Source organism: Eubalaena glacialis, chromosome 14, assembly GCF_028564815.1.
Source record: "Eubalaena glacialis isolate mEubGla1 chromosome 14, mEubGla1.1.hap2.+ XY, whole genome shotgun sequence".
NCBI classification, from domain to species: domain Eukaryota; kingdom Metazoa; phylum Chordata; class Mammalia; order Artiodactyla; family Balaenidae; genus Eubalaena; species Eubalaena glacialis.
Genome location: NC_083729.1, coordinates 19,015,029 through 19,038,513, shown reverse-complemented (window position 1 = coordinate 19,038,513; position 23,485 = coordinate 19,015,029). Strand labels below are relative to the sequence as shown.

General features: G+C 39.9%; 1 protein-coding gene across 2 annotated transcripts in view; it reads right to left on the bottom strand.

Annotated features, from left to right (window-relative positions):
• LOC133074779 (protein FAM228B) overlaps positions 1-23,485 on the bottom strand; it is a 64,895-nt gene that overhangs the window by 23,991 nt on the left and 17,419 nt on the right. The window contains exons 6-7 of one of the 2 annotated variants that reach the window (XM_061168751.1): positions 13,577-13,664; positions 13,320-13,482 (exon numbers count right to left, since the gene is read on the bottom strand). The exons of the other annotated variant lie outside the window; for it this stretch is intronic. Of the exons in view, the coding sequence (XP_061024734.1) occupies positions 13,322-13,482; positions 13,577-13,664 (249 nt within the window). The 3' untranslated portion in view covers positions 13,320-13,321. The remainder of the gene's footprint in view (positions 1-13,319; positions 13,483-13,576; positions 13,665-23,485) is intronic. 2 annotated transcript variants of the gene reach the window in all.

Genomic DNA, 23,485 nt, shown 5'->3' with positions numbered 1-23,485 from the left:
AGGAATGGATGAGGGAGAGTATTTTAAGTAGAGAAGTCAGAGAAGGCTTTTCTGGAGAGATGATGTTTGTGCAGAAGTCTGAGTGACCTGAGAAAAGGAGACATGGAGAGATCTGGGGAAGGAGTGTTCCAGGCAGACGGACTGGCGGACGCAAAAGCCTGAGATGGGAGTGAGGTTGGCGTGTTCACAGAACAAGAAAAGGAACATAGTGAGCGTGGAAAGAAAGGCAGGTGATAAGGGTGGGGAGGAGGCAGGTGCCCAATCGTATAGGAGGTTAGAGGCCATGATAAGGAGTTAGAATAAAATTCAAGGTGTGAGGGGAAGCCATTAGAAGGTTTTGAGTAGGGGAGAATTCTGATCTAATTAACATTTTTAAAAGAATATGGTGCTGCATGGAGAACTGATTATACAGGGGCGAGAGTAGAAGCAGGAAAACGAGTTAGGAGGCTAATGCAATAGGCCAGGTAAGATCACAGAAACTTGAACCAGTGGTAGTAGTGAAGAACTGAGAAGTGAACGAGCTAACAGAGCTCGTTACCTATAAGACACGGGAACTGAGTGAAAGCAAGAAATAAAAAATGACTCCTAGACTTTTATCCTGGGGGTCCTTTTTGGATTATAGTCCTATTCACTGAACTAAGAGAAATTTGGCAGGAAGAGGGGCAGAAGTGCAAAATTAAGGCTAATCCTCGGGACTTCCCTGGTGGTCCAGTGGTTAAGACTCCGTGCTTCCACTTCAGGGGCCACGGATTCGATCCCTGGTAGGGGAACTAAGATCCCACATGCCACGTGGTGTGGCCAAAAAGAAAAAAGAATAATCCTGTTTGGGGCTGGTTATATCAAGAGACCCATAACCAGTACAGTACATAAGAAGGGTGTGTAGGGTATGATTACAAAGCAACTTATTGTATTTTTTTCCCTCACTTTCCATTTAAACCCATTTGGTTGGGTAGTTCTCCAGCAACTTCCTGTTTTATTCTCCTCATTGCACTTATTACTAGCTCAAGTGATATTATATATTTGCCTGTTTATTGTCTATCTCCCATCAAAATGTGAGCTCCTTGAGATCAGAGATTTATCTGTTTTGTTTACCTCTAGTCTCCAGCCTTTCAAACACTGTCTGGTTCAGAGAAGGTTCTTGTTAAAATTTGAGGAAGAAAGCAAGCAAGCACATGGGAGGATACTAAAACATGACAGTAAAAGGAGTGAAACCACAAAATTAAGTCTTAATACATTTACCGTGAGTTAAAAAAAAGTAGCTCCCTTATCCTTTAGGAGTGGGGAAATAGAGTCGGAAAAGAAGAATGATAGATTGACTGTAGACTCAGACAAACGAATCATTTCCCTATTGATTTCTAACTGGGAGATGGGGAGGATAGGCTGTGACTTCTCCTTCAAATCCACTCCTAAAAGAAGCTACACTCCAGAGACTCGGGACACAGGGTGTAGAGAAGAGAACTGAAGCGAAGTGGCCCCTAGACCGGGAAGCAGTAGGCTAGCCTAGACAAGTCAAATGGCACCAAGTTTAACCATAGTCACCTTAGGATGAGAAATCTGTGCTCTGTGAACAACTAGATTTCTATACATTTTACATTTGGGGACTTTTATTTTACTTTTTAAACTTTACTACTTTAGTATATGGTCCTTTTGAAAATTTTTGCCTTTCTTGGGTAAATTAAGGGGAACAAAATTTGGGGCCTGGCTTGGGTGTGGTAACTGGTAAATGTGGTAGAGAGATGGTAGAGATGGTGGAGGGATGGAAGAAGGGCAAATCAGGAGAGGGAGCTAGGGAAATCCTACAGTCCAGCTTCTAGAGGACACCTCTATTGTGCAGCTGCCAGGGGCAACTCTCTTCATTCCCTCTGAATCAAGGAAACCTGCCTCAGTTTCTTCTCACTCCCTTTTGGCAGGGGGAGAGGGTAGGGAGGGTGGCCCACTGCCTCCTGTCTTCTGGGAAGACTGCCATACAGAGAAGTTGTTCCCAGCTGTTCAGATTTTGGTATCAGCAATTGCTGCCTTGTGTATTACAAAATGGAACTACACCAGCTCTCACCGCAACCTGGTCCTATCCCTGTCTACCTCCTAGCTCGAGAAAGTTCAAGGAAGAAAAGTGCCCTTTAGAGTTGGCCTCTTTGGGACTTGGATTCTATCCCTCCTGATAACACAGAGGTTCTTTTTCCAGAAAGGATGACCCTGTGTTTCCAGAGGGAGGAACCAGAAAGGAAAAAATTATCCTATCAACTCAATTGTAGCATTTACTATTTTATTTAAATTTGAAGCTGGTGAGTTCTATATGAATTTACACATTTTTATGAAAAATAAACCCAAATAAATAGCATTACCTTGCTCTAGTAACATTTTCATCTGAAATTTCATTGCTGCTTAATCAAATAGCTGAGTGAGGATTCTCTGGCATATATGACCCCCTCACAGAGGTGTCCACTGTGGCTTCCCTGGGAAGGTCTATCAAGGACAAATATGCCTCTTCCACCTCAATGCCGTAATTGGTATGCTTCCCTAATTCATGGAAGAAAATATAATCTTCCTCCTTCCTCCAGGGGGAGCTCATGAGTTTAAGCCTCTAGTTTAAGTCCCTAGGTACTCCAACAATGCAATATTCTCCTTCATATCTGAGTCACACTCTGCTATAAAAGACATTAAAGGACAAAACCTCTCCTTTTATACAATATATAAAAATTAAATAGGATTAAGATGTTTATTATCCTAAAAGCTGACTCATACAAGTATGTATGAGACCATGGCAGTTACAGATTGCAGAGGAACTTGCAGAGGAACTTACTACTCTTTTGGAGCCTAACAGACAAGAGTGATGCTAAAGCATTCCATCTTTTAAGGCCTTCAGCTACCAAGTGAATAGGGCTTAATTTCAATACTTCCTATTATCCCTCAACTTCAGCTCCCATTCAAAAAAGCAGCAAAGTGTTAAACCACACCTCAGAAACACTGAGAAGTCCACAATGGCCAGCACCATCTCTAACAGTTATCTGTTTCTACTTTAAATCACTAAAAAGACCCTCATGAGGCAACCAGTTGTTCTCTCTGCTGGACATGTCAGAATCAAGCATCTCTAAGAGCCCTCTGGCTTCTGCCACATTGTACTTATTCAACAAATTCTGAGTTTATTCAGAATGAGGAAAGGGAAACTACTGCAGCTTACTTTCGGGCTTTTTAGGAACACGGAATTGTAAGCCAACCTCCTAAACATCATGTAAGCTCACTTACCTTCTGCCTTGCTAGGTTCTTTTTTTTTATTATTATCAAGTTTTACTAAGATATAATTTATGTACCATAAAATTCACCCATTTTAAATGCACAAATCAATGATTTTTAGTGTATTTCCAGAGTTGTGTAACCACCACCACGATCTAATTTTAGAACATTTCTATCAGTCCAAAACCTCATGCTCACTTACAGTCACTCTCCATTCCCAACTCCAGCCCCAGGCAACCAATAATCAACCTCCTGTCTCTATAGATTTGCTTTTGCTGAACATTACACTTAAATATAAATAGAATAAAAATTGTGATTGTATTCTTTCACTGAGTATAATAGTTCTGAAGTTCGTCCATGTTGTAGCATGTGTAAGTACTTCTTTTCCTTTTAATTTCCAAATAATATTCCATGTATGGATGCACGACATTTTGTTTATCCATTCACCACTTTATGAACATTTGGGTGGTTTCCACTTTTTGGCTATTATGAATATGGTGCCATGTACACCCACTCATACACAAGCCTTTATGTGGCCATGTATTTCCATTTCTCCTGGACAGAAACCGAGGAGTTAAACTGCTGGTCACTTGGTAATTTAATGTTTAACACTTTGAGAAACTGACAAACTGTTTTCCAAAGTTGCTGCACCAGTTTACACTCCCTTCAGCAATGTCTGAGGGGCATACACCCAGAGAAAACCATAATTCAAAAGGACATATGCACCCCAATGTTCACTGAAACACTATTTACAATAGCCAGCTCATGGAATCAACCTAACTGCCCATCGACAGACGAATAGATAAAGAAGATGTGGTACATATATACAATGGAATATTACTCAGCCATAAAAAGGAACGAAACTGGGTCATTTGTAGAGACGTGGATGGACCTAGAGTCTGTCATACAGAGTGAAGTCAGAAAGAGAAAAACAAATATCGTATATTAACACATATATGTGGAATCTAGAAAAATGGTACAGATGAACCGGTTTGCAAGGCAGAAATTGAGACACAGATGTAGAGAACAAATGTATGGACACCAAGGAAAGTGTATGTGTGTTGGGGGGGGATGAATTGGGAGATTGGGATTGACATACATACACTAATATATATAAAATAGATAACTAATAAGAACCTGCTGTATAAAAAAATAAATAAAATTCAAAAATTCAAAAAAAAAGAAGTAAAAAAAAAACAAGAAAACAATGTCTGAGGGATCTCATTACTTTTAATCAGATACTTAACCAGTTATATAACTATGCAGAGAAATCTCTTACTTTTAATTCCATTAACTAGTAAATTGAGATGATTTGCCATGTTACACACACAGTAGTATGTACCACTTTTCTGCTTATAACCTCTCTTCACTCTGGGTACAATATTGTAACAGCTACTACCCACTAGAATTAGTCCAAAATTCCATTTTTACCACTCCAATTCAATTAAAAACCTCCTAACCTTTAAGTTTAATATGAGTTGTTAACAACTTTTTTCTATGTCTATGCTTGTTATTTCTGAATGTGTCAGTTGTCTGTTCTTTAAAACCAGAAAAAGCTGAGGAAAGTTGCCACCTTTCCCAGTGGTGGGAAATGCCTGATGTCCAGCCACAAGAGCCCGGTGTATTCCTTGGCACTGACTCCAGCAACTTAAAATGATGGCAGGGGATGAAAACACAGCCAAGCATGTTAAATGAAAGAAGAACAAAGCTATGGAATAATAGGCTTACTTGTAAACAACTGCTTTTTCTTCTTCCTGAGATTCCAGAAGATGAGGAGTTTTTGCAGAGGGTTTCAAGTCAAAACTACTTTCGTTAAAATTCACTTTTACTTTTAACCTTTAATAAGATAACAGGTGTGAGAGGATGTTCTGAAAACAATACTAGCTTGCATTTATACAGAAATCATTGTTATACATTGACTGCTACATATATTGTCCAAAATATCATTACTGCAAACTGGTGTGCATTCTTGGGTGTTTCAGAGTTGCTGAAACTATGATAGAGACTGGTTTACTATTTACTGAGACCCTAGAATCAGCTAGGCAAAGTTTAAAGTATTCCCTATATCCTAGGGCTTATACTCTAAATGTAAAAAGAAGCTACAGAGATTGTCATTTACAAGCATAAACGTAAAATGCTTTTCCTAAGAAAGAACCCAAACACCCCATTTCCCAGTCTCCTTTGCCATAAGGTAGCAGGCAGGTGCCTTAGATCCGTCTAGTCTTGCCCCAGTCAAGAGCTGGTTGGGGGACTTCCCTGGTAGTCCAGTGGTAAAGAATCCGTCTTACAACGCAGGGGACGCGGGTTCGATCCCCGGTCAGGGAACTAAGAGCCCACACGCCACTGGGCAACTAAGCCCACACGCTACAACTACTGAGCTTGCGCACCTCAACTAGAGCCCGCGTGCTGCAAACTACAGAGCCCACACGCTCTGGAACACGCGCGCCACAACTAGAGAAGAGAAAACCCGCAGGCCACAGCTAGAGAGAAGCCCACGCACCACAACAAAGAGCTTGTGCGCCACAAGGAAAGATCCTGCGTGCCGTAACTAAGACCCGACGCAGCCAAAAATAAATTAAATAAATAAATAATTAAAAAATCTTTAAAAAAAAGTTGGTTGGGTGATACTGGCCCTGTGAGGAGCATCCATTTTGCTGGCACAGATTACAGCAGAGCTGGTGGGGTTCTAAGCCAACCACTGGAGCAGCAGCTTCCTGATCCTGCAGTCTCCCGATCATAGCAGAAACAACACATCCCTTGGCCAGCCAATTCTACACTGTGATTTTGGGAGTTATTTCTGAAATTCAGTCCTGTTTCTTAAGACCTCCCAATGATTTCATGAGCGGTGTAAGTCCTCAATAAACGAATCCTTTTCCGGGGTGGCTTCAGTTGTCTGAAACCAAGAGCCATTATCGTAACTAACATACCCAGTACACCCAGCATGCAAATAGCCACACAAAGAATTAATGGAAAGGATCAGTCTGATCCTGATTTAATCAGAATGAATCTTCCTAGAGAATGTGGATTTTGAAATATGTTTTGAGTAAAAGAAATCGGTATGGCAAACATTTAGATTAGGGTATAAAGCACTACTAACAAGAGGACAAAAGGGTTTCCTGTGTTAATATATCTGAGAAGGGCTAATGCAGTGGCCCATTTGTCTGCAGGAACATTCTTAGTCAAAGCTATCCTGGGGCAGAACCTGGAGATGAGAGTAAATACTAAGGGTACCAAACGATAATGAAAAGGTTGGATGAGAAGAGTATTACTGGATTCGACCTTCTCAACTACCTCTCCTCCTGCTCAGAGCCAACTAAAAGTAGGGGCAGGAATGTCCTTAGTCAACGAATCCAATGGCCTCCTCTCAGTTCTCTGTATCTGGCATAGTGCCTGATCCTTCTTGTCACCCTTTCCTCTCCTGATATCTGGCAAATCACAGACTACTGCTTCTTTCTCCTTTTCTCCTTCCCACCTCCTAAATTTTATAGCACAACCTTTCATCTCAGTATTTTTCTTTTTCCCAGTATTCTCTCCTCAGCCTATCTAATCATTCTTATGCTTTTACTCTCATTTCCAAAGTGAACAACTCTTTTAGTTCTCCAACCTCAAATCCCCTTCTCCCTTGAGCTGTTGTCTCACTTTTCCAACAACCTGTAATACATCTTTACTTGAAAGGACTACCAGTATATAAAACTCAGTATGAACAAAACTGAACTCATCAATTGCATTTCTGAATCTGCTCCTCCTATGTTCCATCTTCTGCTGACAGCACCTCCATCCTTCCAGTGACCTAGATTTATATAGCAGGGTCTTTGGCCTCCCCCCTCCCTGCTCATTACTTCATTAGTCCACGAAACAAGCACTTTATGCCACTCAATTACTATCCTCAAGGAATTTACAGTACATGTAAAGATAAATATATATATACACATATATATGAACAAAAAATATACTATATATAATAATGGCTGACTAGGAGCTCTGAGGCAGTGATCTTCAAGCAGTTTTGTTTATATACTCCTTAAAAGAGTTCTGAAAAACCACATAACCCCTTGAACATTTTAAAGCTGACACCTACAATTTTTCATTGCAAGTTTTAAATAAGTTTGTATCTTGTTAATAGATTTTTAAAAATATCAAATATTCATTAAGATAAAATGAGTGTTGGTCTTATAAGAAATGAAAATTTTAGGATATTATTTGATAAAATAGATTTTAACCACCATATTAAATAAAGCACACCAAATCTGAAAGCAATCACAAAAAACTGTTATCAGAGGATTATAGCTATTATATTTTGAAATTCTGACAGTACCAGAAAACATTCCAGCTATATTTAAAAGAAGCATCGGGACTTCCCTGGTGGCACAGTGGTTAAGAATCTGCCTGCCGATGCCGGGGACACGGGTTCGAGCCCTGGTCTGGGAAGATCCCACATGCCGCAGAGCAACTAAGCCCGTGCATCACAACTACTGAGCAACTAGAGAAAGCCGGCGCACAGCGATGAGGACCCAACGCAGCCATAAATAAATAAATAAATAAATTTATTTTTTAAATTAAAAAATAAATTAAATAAATAAAATAAAAGAAGCATCACTAAATTATATAGCTTTAGCTACTCCAAATTCAAAGCAACCCAACACAGACCAAGTACCCTGATTCTGTAGCATGCCTTTAAATCAATCAGTTAAATTAAATCAGTTAATTACAGTAAAATAAAATATACATGACAGGGAAATACAGAAAGACCTGTGGGTTAAGTTTTCTTGCTTCTTCATTAAAGGAAGTCTCTCAAAAGCCAGTATTTTTATTTGTTCCTTTATTTGGTACCTTAAAATTTTTCACACCCAGGTTGAAAGATATGCCTCTCTTTTAAAAAATGGGATAAGAAGTCATATGAATGCAGGCTTGTTCTCAGGCAGATAAACTTTTGGAAAGAGTACATATAGACTTCAGAATCTGGAAGTTGAGACCCTTAAAACTATCCATGCCTATGTATACCTTGGTAAGTCTTTACAAGCCATTACTGTATATTTTGAAATTCACTGCTTTGAGGGAATCCATTTACTGCAAACAACTAGACCCTGGATAGAATGTACCCTTCAAGGTGTCACTGGTCTTACAAGAGAAGGAGGGGGGTCTTTAAGAAAAACACACACACACAAATGTAGTAGAGGCTAGAGGTGTGGGAAGTTAGGGCCATAATGGTGGGCAGCAAGGGCAGGTGGAATAACAGATAATAATCCCTGAGGGCAGATGCCAATAACAGAGTTAACAGAATACTGAGCCCTGTCTATGCCAGCTATAAGGTGGGGACACTACACTTGAGACTGCCACACTGACCCTACACATTTGAAGGGAGCTGGCTAGGCCCAGGTTGATGGCATCCCAGCTACTGGCAGAGGCAGAAACAGAAGCAAATCATCTGTGTAGAAAAGTTTCCCCAATTTAGGCCAACAGGACACCCAAAGATAAAATGAACTCACAAATAAAATTCACTAAGCATACGAGAAAGCAAACCATTATAATTGAAAGTCAGCAGAGAAAAACAAAAGATTTATTAGCATTCTCCCAAAATACAGAATTTGGAATTATCAAATATAGAATGTAGAATAGCAATATATAAAATGTTTAAAAAAATAAATAATCCAATCACCACGACAAGAAAACAATAAGAGCCTATCAGGAATGAACAAGCATATGGGGTGGGTACGGGGAGAAAATTTCAGAAATTAAAATTTTAATATTGAATACAGTGAAAAAAGAATAGTAAACTGGAAAATATATCCAAAGAAATTACCAAAGGCGATGGAAAATATGAAAGAGGTATTAAAAGTATTAATATATAAGATATTTACATATGATATATACAAAGACTAATATTTAGTACAAGGGCTCAGATAAGCCAGTCTTCCCCAAACATACTAGCCTCCACGAGAGTGGAGCAATGTGAGACACAGAGAAAAATCCAGAAAATCATCCAAAGAAAACATTTTCCTTACCATATTAGTCATCTCCAGAACCTTCCTGAGGATGAAAATAAAATACTGCAATTGAAACCTACCATATGCCCATTATTAGCCCACCATAAAATCAATATTCTCAATATCATCACCTTTGCATACAACCTGAGTTAAATCTGTTATAAACAGATTCCTGGTTTGGGTGGACCCTACCTAATTACTAGAGTTAGGCTTATGATTCTCAAAGACAATGAAAAAAAGTAGAAAGCCCATTCTTTCAGAATTCTGTCTTAAGGTTTATTTGTGTTTTACTAACATTTACAGTGCCATTTGTAGCAAATTTTAAAAAATAAGAAAATTATTAGAGTTCTGCTTCCATTTAAGGATGAATCAACACTGGTTCACAAAATGTAACAGATGTACCACACTAATGCAAGATGTTAATAGAGGAAACTAAAGTGGGGAATGGGGAGGATGGGATATAAAGAAATTCTCTTTCTGCTTAAATTTTTGATAAACTTAAAACTGCTCTTAAAAATAAAGCCTAATAATTAAAAGATATCAGCTAAAATTTTAATGAATCCTTAAAGTCCAAGTGTGGGCTAGCATGTCATTTTGGAATAGCTGGGGAGGCCTCATACAAGAAGTGTTTACACTCATGAGCAAGCGCTTTTCCAAGGGCCTGCACCAGGTGCTAACAAGAAAGACTGGGCACAGAGCAGAAAACCAGAGAAAACCCCCATTAGTCGCAAAGATATGCAGGAAGAGACTGACAGTGCTAGGTAAACAAGTGCCCCTCCCACTTTCCTGGATCCTTCCCCCACCTACAAAGCAAAGCATTAAGCTGCTGGGGTAAGGGAAGCAAACTTTTTTTCAGGGTGATAAGCAAAGATCTAGTGCTTTTGGGAGAGGAGTAAAAGCAAAATCTATCTACCTCTGGAGGAGGGATGAGAAATCCTCTTATATCCAGGCAGACTTAAGGCTCTATTGTTACTAAGATAGGGATAGGAGTAAAAACCCTCTGTCCCAGGAGGAGGCACAAGAAATTGCCTTGTGCCCAGAATCCTATACTTATACCCAGCAGAGGTCTGCTACTATTGGAAGAGGGGCAGGAAACTACCATCCAAGAACAACCACAGACATAAGATAGTGTTTGGATGCTATAGGGAGAAGAGAAAGGAACTCTAAGAAAACCCTACTCCTGAGGCCCAAGCATATAGGGCTTGCCTAAAACTGAGGCTAGGAAAAAGAAAACAGAGAACATTCCTTTGCCTCCCTCTTTGAGCCTACCAACAAGCAACAGCAGAATACTTCTGGCGGGGGCTTCCCTGGTGGTGCAGTGGTTAAGAATCCACCTGCCAATGCAGGAGACGCAGGTTCGAGCCCTGGTCTGGGAAGATCCCACATGCCGCAGAGCAACTAAGCCCGTGCACCACAACCACTGAGCCTGCGCTCTAGAGACCATGCTCTGCAACAAGAGAAGCCACTGCAACAAGAAGCCCACGCATCACAACGACGAGTAGCCCCCACTTGCCGCAACTAGAGAAGGCCCGCACGCAGCAATGAAGACCCAACGCAGCCAAAAATAAATTAATTAATTAAAATAAATTTTAAAAAAAAAGAATACTTCTGGGATGAAGCAAGACCATGGAGACACCTCACTCCCTCCACCTCTGTGATGCAGCCTTGCAGGGACAGCCAAAAACTGAGGAGGGCACAGGAACACCTGAGAAAACCCCTCAGGTACCCCAGCCCCTACCCTAAGCACAAGGTAACAACAGCCCACCACTAGAGGCATCGGAAGTCTGTGATGCATTGAAAGTAACAATAGCAATAATAATACCTAAACCCAGCTCAATTTCTGACTAGATAAGCCCAATTCTCCACACTAATGCTTGACAGAAGAAAAGGCATATTCATTTCTAGACATAAATATTCAGTCTGTACTATTCTACCTCTAATGCCTGCCATTCAATTAAAAATTACAAGACATGCCAAAAAAAAGCAAGACAAAATATCCCACTGTCAAGAGATAAAGCAGTCAACAGAACCAGATTCAGAATGAACCTGAGTTGGAACTCTCAAATGAGGAACTTAAAATAACTATGATTAATATGTTAAAGAGTCTAGTGGAAAGATGAACAATATGTATGAGCAGATGGAGAATTTTAGGAAAAATTAAAACTATGTGAAAAAAATCAAATGGAAATACTAGAAATAAAAATCATCACATAAGAAATGGAGAATTCCTCTGATGGTCTCTTCAGTATATAAGACAAAGCTGAGGAAAGGTTCATTTGATGGTGATCAATAGATAGGACACAGCTGAGGAGAGACTCAGTGAACTTAAAGATAGGTGGGTAGAAACTGTCCAACTGAAATACAAGAAGAAAAAATACATAAATAAATAAAAACAGAGTATCTAAGAGCTAAGGGACAACATCAAGTGGTCTAACATACATACAACTGGAGCCTCAGAAAGGGAAAAAAAAAAGAAGAATGGAACTAAAAATAGAACTACCATATGACCTAGTATTTCCACTCCTGGGTATCTGAAAAAAACAAAAGCATCCCAATGTTCACAGCAGCATTATTTACAATAGCCAAAATATACAGACAACCTAAGTGTCCATCAACAGATGAATGAGTAAAGAAGATGTGATACACACACACACACACACACACACAATGGAATACTACTCGGCCTTGAAAAAAAGAATGAAAATTTGCCATTTGCAACAACATGCATGGACTTGGAGGGTATTATGCTTAGGGAAATAAGTCAGACAAAGAAAGACAAATATGGTATGATATCACTTACATATGGAATCTAAAAAATAAAACAGGGGCTTCCTTGGTGGCGCAGTGGTTAAGAATCCGCCTGCCAATGCAGGACACGGGTTCGGGCCCTGGTCCAGGAAGATCCCACATGCCGCGGAGCAACTAAGCCCATGCGCCACAACTACGGAGCCTGTACTCTAGAGCCCGCGAGCCACAACTACTGAGCCTGCATGCCACAACTACTGAAGCCCGCGCACCTAGAGCCTGTGCTCCTCAACAAGAGAAGCCACTGCAATGAGAAGCCCGAGCACCGCAACAAGGAGTAGCCCCCACTCGCCGCAACTAGAGAAAGCCTGCGTGCAGCAACGAAGACCCAACCCAACACAGCCAAAAATAAATAAATAAAATAAATAAATTTAAAAATAAAACAAACTAGTGACTATAACAACAACAACAAAAAAACAGACTCACAGATACAGAAAACAAACTAGTGGTTACCAGTGGGGAGAGGAAAGGGGAAGGAGCAAGTTAGGAGTAGGGGATTAAGAGGTAAAAACTACTATGTATAAAATAAATAAGCTGTAAGGATATTTTTGTATAGCCAATACTTTATGATAACTATAAATGGAGTATAACTTTTAAAAATTGTGAATCACTGCATTGTGCATCTGAAAAACTTATATAATATTGTACATCAACTATACTTAAGTTAAAAAAAACACGGGGGAGAGATAAATTGGGAGACTGGGATTGACATATACACACTACTATATATAAAATAGATAACTAATAAGGACCTACTGTATAGCACAGGGAACTCTTCTCAATACTCTGTAATAACCTATATGGGTAAAGAATCTAAAAACAGAGTGGATATATGTATATATATAACTGATTCACTTTGCTATACAGCAGAAACTAACACAACATTTTAAATCAACTATACTCCAATAAATTTTTTTAAAAACACACAGGAAGAATGGGGCATAAGAAATATCTGAAGTGATAACAGCCTAGAATTTCCCCCCAAATAATGAAAGACATCAAACCACAGATACAAGAATCTCAGTGAACCCTACGTAGGATAAAACAAAAAGGAAGGGGAAAAAACACCTACACACATCATAGACTAGCTAATGAAAACCAAAGACAAAGAGAAAATCTTGAAAGTACCCAAGAAAAAAGAAACATCACATACAGAGGAACAAAGACAAGAATTACAGTAGACTTCTCATTGAAAAATGAAATATTTTTTAAAAATCATAATTATGACAAAATATATATCACTGTCTCAAGAAACAGTTTTCAAATTCGAAGAGGTTCCATAATTTCTATTATACTAACCATTACCTGCTCCTTTTACAAAATTCACTTTCTATGTAGTTTGTTGGCAGTTTAAGCCACTCATTTGCAGTCATAAAGTGCCTTGAATTAGAAATTCCTGGAAATCTGGAATGCAGTTTGGCCTTCTCAACCTCTTTAAATTCTTTCATTGTAAATATTTTGCCTGTAGGAAGATTAGCAAGCTAAATTAGCATCCTTAAATGCAACTCCCATTGTTCTTGGCTTATGAAACCACATAACAATTAGAAACTAAGTACCAGTCTCACACTGCAGAAGAATTCTTTTTCCATCGTCTTTGTCATATTGTGCCTTTTTCAAAGGGTCACGAAATGGTGGGATTGTAACCTACAAGAAAAACACTTCTTTGAGGACTGGGTTGCAGCTCTTTTTCAGTCTATTCTAAGCATCCATGTATGGCTCTTATGCCAGAAGAATCAAGATTACAATATCTACAAACTAACAGCAATCTAATTATTATATATATTTAACACATTACAAAGAGATGGCGGCACTCCAATACATCTCCTAGCAAGGCCCTTCAGCCAAAGAAGCATGGTTAGTTCTTGTTTTAATAGCCTTTTCAGATCATTGTGGATATTCTTTTTAGATATCAATACTATACCCAAACTCAACAAGTGGCAGCTTCTTAAAGGTCAGTTATGATGTAGAATCTGAAACCATATCAGTGAATTATTCAAACTCTGCTACATTAAAATCCATTGGTCCATCCTGAACTTGAACTCTGAATGAATCTTTTATCCATATCATGAATTGTTTGTTTAGAGAAAATTAGATCACTGAGTTATGTGAGGTCTTCCAAATGTTAATACATTTCATTATACAACAATCACATTCATTAATATCACCAGTCTCATCAGTAAAGTCTTTGAGTATTGGAACACTGTCATATACGATGGTATGATATTTCAAAAATTCAAATTTTTGTTTGAAAGTTCACATTTTATCATTAGCAACAAATACTGTCAGTTGTTTTTCTTGAAGTGACAGACTCACTTCATTAATTTTCCAGAAAATGTCTACCAAACACCCAAGACTTAATAAATATAGTCTGTAACTCATTCTTTCAAGTAAAAATGATGTTCCATGAAAAAAAAATCAGACAGTTCAGCTCACAATTCAAACAATCATACTGTATTTCAGTATGCATAAATGCTCTTTGCATACCTCCCATTTCATCAGAATATTAAAAAGATATGTAGAAAAGACCAAGACTTGGAGGGGAGGGATGAATTGGGTGTTTGGAATTAGCAGATACAAACGACTACATATAGTAAAACAGATAAACAACAAGGTCCTACTGTATAGCACAGAGAATTATATTCAATATCTTGTAACAAACTATAATGGAAAAGAATCTGAAAAACTATATATATATATATAAAAAACCAAATCACTCTGCTGTACACCAGGAACTAAATAACATAACATTGTAAATCAACTATACTTCAATAAAAAAAGGGGGGAGTAAGACTTAATAAAATTAATAATTTTTTTACTGTTTGATCAAGGACATTCTTAAGTGAAATTGAAATTTTTTTTTTTTTACTGTAAGTGCATGACAGTGAAGAATATGAGTACAGTACCAGTATAATCTGGTAACACTGACTTAAGTAGTTCTAAGGTATTAGCAGTTTTACCCAACATTGCTTTTGTACCATCAGTGCAAATGTCAACACAATGAAAAAGGCAAATAAAATTTGGCACTATTATGAAAAGTTTTCGCCTAATGTACCCCCTAGAAGGGTTTCCGGGCTGTCAAAGGTCTATGTACCTCACTTTGAGAACTGCTGCTATAACCTCAAAGTGCTCAGCTTACCTTAAGAGGTCACCTATCAGCTTCATTTAGAGTGGCAACGTGGTGAAAGAACGGAATGGAATTCTAGTATCCAAAAGATCTGGTCTCAGGCTTCCCTAGTGGTGCAGTGGTTGAGAATCCGCCTGCCAATGCAGGGGACACAGGTTCGAGCCCTGGTCCGGGAAGATCCCACATGCCGCGGAGCAACTAAGCCCATGTGCCACAACTACTGAGCCTGCGCTCTGGAGCCTGCGAGCCACAACTACTGAAGCCCACACGCCTAGAGCCCGTGCTCCGCGACAAGAGAAGCCACTGCAATGAGAAGCCCGCGCACCACGACGAAGAGTAGCCCCCGCTCGCCGCAACTAGAGAAAGCCCTCACACAGCAACGAAGACCCAATGCAGCCAAAAATTAAATAAATAAATTTATAAAAAAAAAAAAGATCTGGAGGATAGGGCAAGATGGCGGAAGAGTAAGACGAGGAGATCACCTTCCTTCCCACAGATACATTAGAAATACATCTACAGGTGGAACTGCTCCTACAGAACACCCACTGAACGTTGGCAGAAGACGTCAGACCTCCCAAAAGCCAAGAAACTCCCCACGTACTTGGGTAGGACAAAAGAAAAAAGAAATAACAGAGACAAAAGAATAGGGACAGGACCTGCACCAGTGGGAGGGAGCCGTGAAGGAGGAAAGGTTTCCACACACTAGGAAGCCCCTTCGCGGGCGGAGACTGCGGGTGGCACAGGGGGGAAGCTTCGGAGCCACAGAGGAGAGCACAGCCACAGGGGTGCGGAGGGCAAAGCGGAGAGATTCCAGCACAGAGGATCGGTGCCGAGCAGCGCTCACCAGCCCGAGAGGCTTGTCTGCTCACCCGCCGGGGCTGGCGGGGGCTGGGAGCTGAGGCTCGGATTTCGGTCAGATCGCAGGGAGAGGACTGGGGCTGGCGGCATGAACACAGCCTGAAGGGGTTAGCGCACCACAGCTAACCGGGAGGGAGTCCGGGAAAAAGTCTGCAGCTGCCGAAGAGGCAAGAGACTTTTTCTTGCCTCTTTGTTTCGCGGCGCGCAAGGAGAGGGGATTCAGAGCGCCGCCTGAACGAACTCCAGAGACAGGCGCGAGCCGCGGCTATCAGCGCGGACCCCAGAGACGGGCATGAGACACTAAGGCTGCTGCTGCCGCCACCAAAAAGCCTGTGTGCCAGCACAGGTCACTCTCCACACCGCCCCTCCCGGGAGCCGGTGCAGCCCGCCACGGCCAAGCTCCCGTGATCAGGGGACAACTTCCCCGGGGGAACGCACGGTGGGCCTCAGGCTGCTGCAACGTCACGCCGGCCTCTGCCGCCGCAGGCTCGCCCCGCATTCCATACCCCACCCTCCCCCCGGCTTGAGTGAGCCAGAGCCCCCGAAGCAGCTGCTCCTTTAACCCCGTTCTGTCTGGGTGGGGAACAGACACCCTCAGGCGACCTACATGCAGAGGCGGGTCCAAATCCAAAGCTGAACCCCGGGAGCTGTGCGAACAAAGAAGAGAAAGGGAAATCTCTCCCAGCAACCTCAGAAGCAGCGGATTAAAACTCCACAAACAACTTGATGTGCCTGCATCTGTTGAATACCTGAATAGACAACGAATCATCCCAAATTCAGGAGGTGGACTTTGGGAGCAGGATATATTAATTTTTCCCCTTTTCCATTTTTTGTGAGTGTATATGTGTATGCTTCTGGGTGAGATTTTGTCTGTATAGCTTTGCTTTATAATAGCTTTATTTTATTTCATTTTATTTTATCCTCTTTCTTTCTTTCTTTCTATTTTTTCTCCCTTTTACTCTGAGCCGTGTGGATGAAAGGTTCTTGGTACTCCAGCCAGGCATCAGGGCTGTGCCTCTGAGGTGGGAGAGCCAACTTCAGGACACTGGTCCACAAGAGACCTCCCAGCTCCACGTAATACCAAATGGCGAAAATCTTTCAGAGATCTCCATCTCAACATCAAGACCCAGCTTCACTCAACGACCAGCAAGCTACAGTGCTGGACACCCTATGCCAAACAACTAGCAAAACAGGAACACAGCCCCATCCATTAGCAGAGAGGCTGCCTAAAATCATAATAAGGCCACAGACACCCCAAAACACACCACGACGTGGACGTGCCCACCAGAAAGACAAGATCCAACCTCATCCACCAGAACACAGGCACTAGTTCCCTCCACAGGAAGCCTACACAACCCACTGAACCAACCTTAGCCACTGGGGACAGATACCAAAAACAACGGGAACTACGAACCTGCAGCCTGTGAAAAGGAGACCCCAAACACAGTAAGATAAGCAAAATGAGAAGACAGAGAAACACACAGCAGATGAAGGAGCAGGGTCAAAACACACCAGACCTAACAAATGAAGAGGAAATAGGTAGTCTACCTGAAAAAGAATTCAGAATAATGATAGTAAGGATGATCCAAAATCTTGGAAATAGAATAGACAAAATGCAAGAAACATTTAACAAGGACGTAGAAGAACTAAAGAGGAACCAAGCAACGATGAAAAACACAATAAATGAAATTAAAAATACTCTAGATGGGATCAATAGCAGAATAACTGAGGCAGAAGAACGGATAAGTGACCTGGAAGATAAAATGGTGGAAATAACTACTGCAGAGCAGGATAAAGAAAAAAGAATGAAAAGAACTGAGGACAGTCTCAGAGACCTCTGGGACAACATTAAACGCACCAACATTCGAATTATAGGGGTCCCAGAAGAAGAAGAGAAAAAGAAAGGGACTGAGAAAATATTTGAAGAGATTATAGTTGAAAACTTCCCTAATATGGGAAAGGAAATAGTTAATCAAGTCCTGGAAGCACAGAGAGTCCCATACAGGATAAATCCAAGGAGAAACACGCCAAGACACATATTAATCAAACTGTCAAAAATTAAATATAAAGAAAACATATTGGACTTCCCTGGTGGTGCAGTGGTTAAGAATCCGCCTGCCAATCCAGGGGACACGGGTTCGAGCCCTGGTCTGGGAAGATCCCACATGCCGCGGAGCAACTAAGCCCGTGAGCCACAACTACTGAGCCTGCGATCTAGAGCCTGCGAGCCACAACTACTGAAGCCCGTGCGCCTAGAGCCCGTGCTCCGCAACAAGAGAAGCCACTGCAATGAGAAGCCCACGCACTGCAATGAAGAGTAGCCCCCGCTCGCCGCAACTAGAGAAAGCCCACGCACAGCAACAAAGACCCAACGCATCCAAAAATAAATAAATAAAAATAAATTAAAAAAAAAAAAAAAAGAAAACATATTGAAAGCAGCAAGGGAAAAACAACAAATAACACACAAGGGAATCCCCATCAGGTTAACAGCTGATCTCTCAGCAGAAACTCTGCAAGCCAGAAGGGAGTGGCAGGATATACTTAAAGTGATGAAGGAGAAAAACCTACAACCAAGATTACTCTACCCAGCAAGGATCTCATTCAGATTTGATGGAGAAATTAAAACCTTCACAGACAAGCAAAAGCTGAGAGAGTTCAGCACGACCAAACCAGCTTTACAACAAATGCTAAAGGAACTTCTCTAGGCAAGAAACACAAGAGAAGGAAAACACCTACAATAACAAACCCAAAACATTTAAGAAAATGAGAATAGGAACATACATATCGATAATTACCTTAAATGTAAATGGATTAAATGCTCCCACCAAAAGACACAGACTGGCTGAATGGATACAAAAACAAGACCCATATATATGCTGTCTACAAGAGACCCACTTCAGACCTAGAGACACATACAGACTGAAAGTGAGGGGATGGAAAAAGATATTCCATGCAAATGGAAATCAAAAGAAAGCTGGAGTAGCAATTCTCATATCAGACAAAATAGACTTTAAAATAAAGACTATTACAAGAGACAAAGAAGGACACTATATAATGATCAAGGGATCGATCCAAGAGGAAGGTATAACAATTGTAAATATTTATGCACCCAACATAGGAGCACCTCGATACATAAGGCAAATACTAACAGCCATAAAAGGGGAAATCGACAGCAACACAATCATAGTAGGGGACTTTAACACCCCACTTTCACCAATGGACAGATCATCCAAAATGAAAATAAATAAGGAAACACAAGCTTTAAATGATACATTAAACAAGATGGACTTAATTCATATTTATAGGACATTCCACCCAAAAACAACAGAACACACATTTTTCTCAAGTGCTCATGGAACATTCTCCAGGATAGAACATATCTTGGGTCACAAATCAAGCCTTGGTAAATTTAAGAAAATTGAAATCGTATCAAGTATCTTTTCCAACCACAGCGCTATGAGACTAGATATCAATTACAGGAAAAGATCTGTAAAAAATACAAACACATGGAGGCTACACAATACACTACTTAATAACGAAGTGATCACTGAAGAAATCAAAGGGGAAATCAAAAAATACCTAGAAACAAATGACAATGGAGACACGACGACCCAAAACCTATGGGATGCAGCAAAAGCAGTGCTAAGAGGGAAGTTTATAGCAATACAAGCCTACCTCAAGAAACAGGAAACATCTCGAATAAACAACCTAACCTTGCACCTGAAGCAATTAGAGAAAGAAGAACAAAAAAACTCCAAAGCTAGCAGAAGGAAAGGAATCATAAAGATCAGATCAGAAATAAATGAAAAAGAAATGAAGGAAACAATAGCAAAAATCAATGAAACTAAAAGCTGGTTCTTTGAGAAGATAAACAAAATTGATAAACCATTAGCCAGACTCATCAAGAGAAAAAGGGAGAAGACTCAAATCAATAGAATTAGAAATGAAAAAGGAGAAGTAACCACTGACACTGCAGAAATACAAACGATCATGAGAGATTACTACAAGCAACTCTATGCCAATAAAATGGACAACCTGGAAGAAATGGACAGATTCTTAGAAATGCACAACCTGCCGAGACTGAACCAGGAAGAAATAGAAAATATGAACAGACCAATCACAAGCATTGAAATTGAAACTCTGATTAAAAATCTTCCAACAAACAAAAGCCCAGGACCAGATGGCTTCACAGGCGAATTCTATCAAACATTTAGAGATGAGCTAACACCTATCCTTCTCAAACTCTTCCAAAATATTGCAGAGGGAGGAACACTCCCAAACTCATTCTACGAGGCCACCATCACCCTGATACCAAAACCAGACAAAGATGTCACAAAGAAAGAAAACTACAGGCCAATATCACTCATGAACATAGATGCAAAAATCCTCAACAAAATACTAGCAAACAGAATCCAACAGCACATTAAAAGGATCATACACCATGATCAAGTGGGGTTTATCCCAGGAATGCAAGGATTCTTCAATATACGCAAATCAATCAACGTGATACATCATGTTAACAAACTGAAGGAGAAAAACCATATGATCATCTCAATAGATGCAGAGAAAGCTTTTGACAAAATTCAACACCCATTTATGATAAAAGCCCTGCAGAAAGTAGGCATAGAGGGAACTTTCCTCAACATAATAAAGGCCATATATGACAAACCCACAGCCAACATTGTCCTCAATGGTGAAAAACTGAAACCATTTCCACTAAGATCAGGAACAAGACAAGGTTGCCCACTCTCACCACTATTATTCAACATAGTTTTGGAAGTGTTAGCCACAGCAATCAGAGAAGAAAAAGAAATAAAAGGAATCCAAATCGGAAAAGAAGAAGTAAAGCTGTCACTGTTTGCAGATGACATGATACTATACACAGAGAATCCTAAAGATGCTACCAGAAAACTACTAGAGCTAATCAATGAATTTGGTAAAGTAGCAGGATACAAAATTAATGCACAGAAATCTCTTGCATTCCTATACACTAATGATGAAAAATCTGAAAGTAAAATTAAGAAAACACTCCCATTTACCACTGCAACAAAAAGAATAAAATATCTAGGAATAAACCTACCTAAGGAGACAAAAGACCTGTATGCAGAAAATTATAGGACACTGATGAAAGAAATTAAAGATGATACAAATAGATGGAGAGATATACCATGTTCTTGGATTGGAAGAATCAACATTGTGAAAATGACTCTACTACCCAAAGCAATCTACAGATTCAATGCAATCCCTATCAAACTACCACTGGCATTTTTCACAGAACTAGAACAAAAAATTTCACAATTTGTATGGAAACACAAAAGACCACGAATAGCCAAAGCAATCTTGAGAACGAAAAATGGAGCTGGAGGAATCAGGCTCCCTGACTTCAGACTATATTACAAAGCTACAGTAATCAAGACAGTTTGGTACTGGCACAAAAACAGAAATATAGATCAATGGAACAGGATAGAAAGCCCAGAGATAAGCCCACGCACATATGGTCACCTTATCTTTGATAAAGGAGGCAAGCATATACAGTGGAGAAAAGACAGCCTCTTCAATAAGTGGTGCTGGGAAAATTGGACAGGTACATGTAAAAGTATGAAATTAGAACACTCCCTGACACCATACACAAAAATAAACTCAAAATGGATTAAAGACCTAAGTGTAAGGCCAGACACTACAAACTCTTAGAGGAAAACATAGGCAGAACACTCTATGACATAAATCACAGCAAGATCCTTTTTGACCCAGCTCCTAGAGAAATGGAAATAAAAACACAAATAAACAAATGGGACCTAATGAAACTTAAAAGCTTTTGCACAGCAAAGGAAACCATAAACAAGACCAAAAGACAACCCTCAAAATGGGAGAAAATATTTGCAAATGAAGCAACTGACAAAGGATTAATCTCCAAGATTTACAAGCAGCTCATGCTGCTCAATAACAGAAAAACAAACAACCCAATCCAAAAATGGGCAGAAGACCTAAATAGACATTTCTCCAAAGAAGATATACAGATTGCCAACAGACACATGAAAGAATGCTCAACATCACTAATCATTAGAGAAATGCAAATCAAAACTACAATGAGGTATCATCTCACACCGGTCAGAATGGCCATCATCAAAAAATCTAGAAACAATAAATGCTGGAGAGGGTGTGGAGAAAAGGGAACACTCTTGCACTGTTGGTGGGAATGTAAATTGATACAGCCACTATGGAGAACAGTATGGAGGTTCCTTAAAAAACTAAAAATAGAACTACCATACGACCCAGCAATCCCACTACTGGGCATATACCCTGAGAAAACCATAATTCAAAAAGAGTCATGTACCAAAATGTTCATTGCAGCTCTATTTACAATAGCCAGGACATGGAAGCAACCTAAGTGTCCATCATCGGATGAATGGATAAAGAAGATGTAGCACATATATACAATGGAATATTACTCAGCCATAAAAAGAAATGAAATGGAGGTATTTGTAATGAGGTGGATGGAGTTAAGAGTCTGTCATACAGAGTGAAGTAAGTCAGAAAGAGAAAAACAAATACAGTATGCTAACACATATATATGGAATCTAAGGGAAAATAAAGGTCATGAAGAACCTAATGGCAAGACGGGAATAAAGACACAGACCTACTAGAGAATGGACTTGAGGATGTGGGGAGGGGGAGGGGTAAGATGTGACAGGGTGAGAGAGTGGCATAGACATATATACACTACCAAATGTAAAACAGATAGCTAGTGGGAAGCAACCGCATAGCACAGGGAGATCAGCTCGGTGCTTTGTGACCACCTAGAGGGGTGGGATAGGGAGGGTGGGAGGGAGGGAGATGCAAGAGGGAAGAGATATGGGAACATATGTATATGTATAACTGATTCACTTTGTTATAAAGCAGAAACTAACACACCATTGTAAAGCAATTATACTCCAATAAAGATGTTTAAAAAAAAAAAACAAAAAAAAAACAAAAAAAAAGATCTGGTTTTAAATCCCAATTCTAACCCTTACCAGGTATGCTACTAGTTAGTATGTCTAAGGATCTAACTCTAAACTCTCAGTTTAACTCTGACCTATAAAAATAGGGACAATAGCACATACAAACACCTGAATTTGGGGAAAAATTTAAAAGACTGCTTTGCCCTGCAACTACCAGCAGTTTAAAATGTCTATGATTCAAGGTAGGTTTTTTGTTTTATTTTCTTTAATAATATCCACTACTAGCAAAAGTGTGGAAAAAATAGATTCTCGGGAGGAGGTACAAATTTATATAACCATTCTGGAGGACAATTTCGTGATATGAATTAAAATCATGCATAATTTTTAACCCAGCAATTCTACTTCTAGCAACTTACCCAAAGGAAAAAATTAAGAAATAAATAGTTACAGGGATGTTCATCATAATGTCATTTATGACAACAATAGGTCATAAACAATCTAGAGGGACTTCCCTGGTGGCACAGTGATTAAGAATCCGCCTG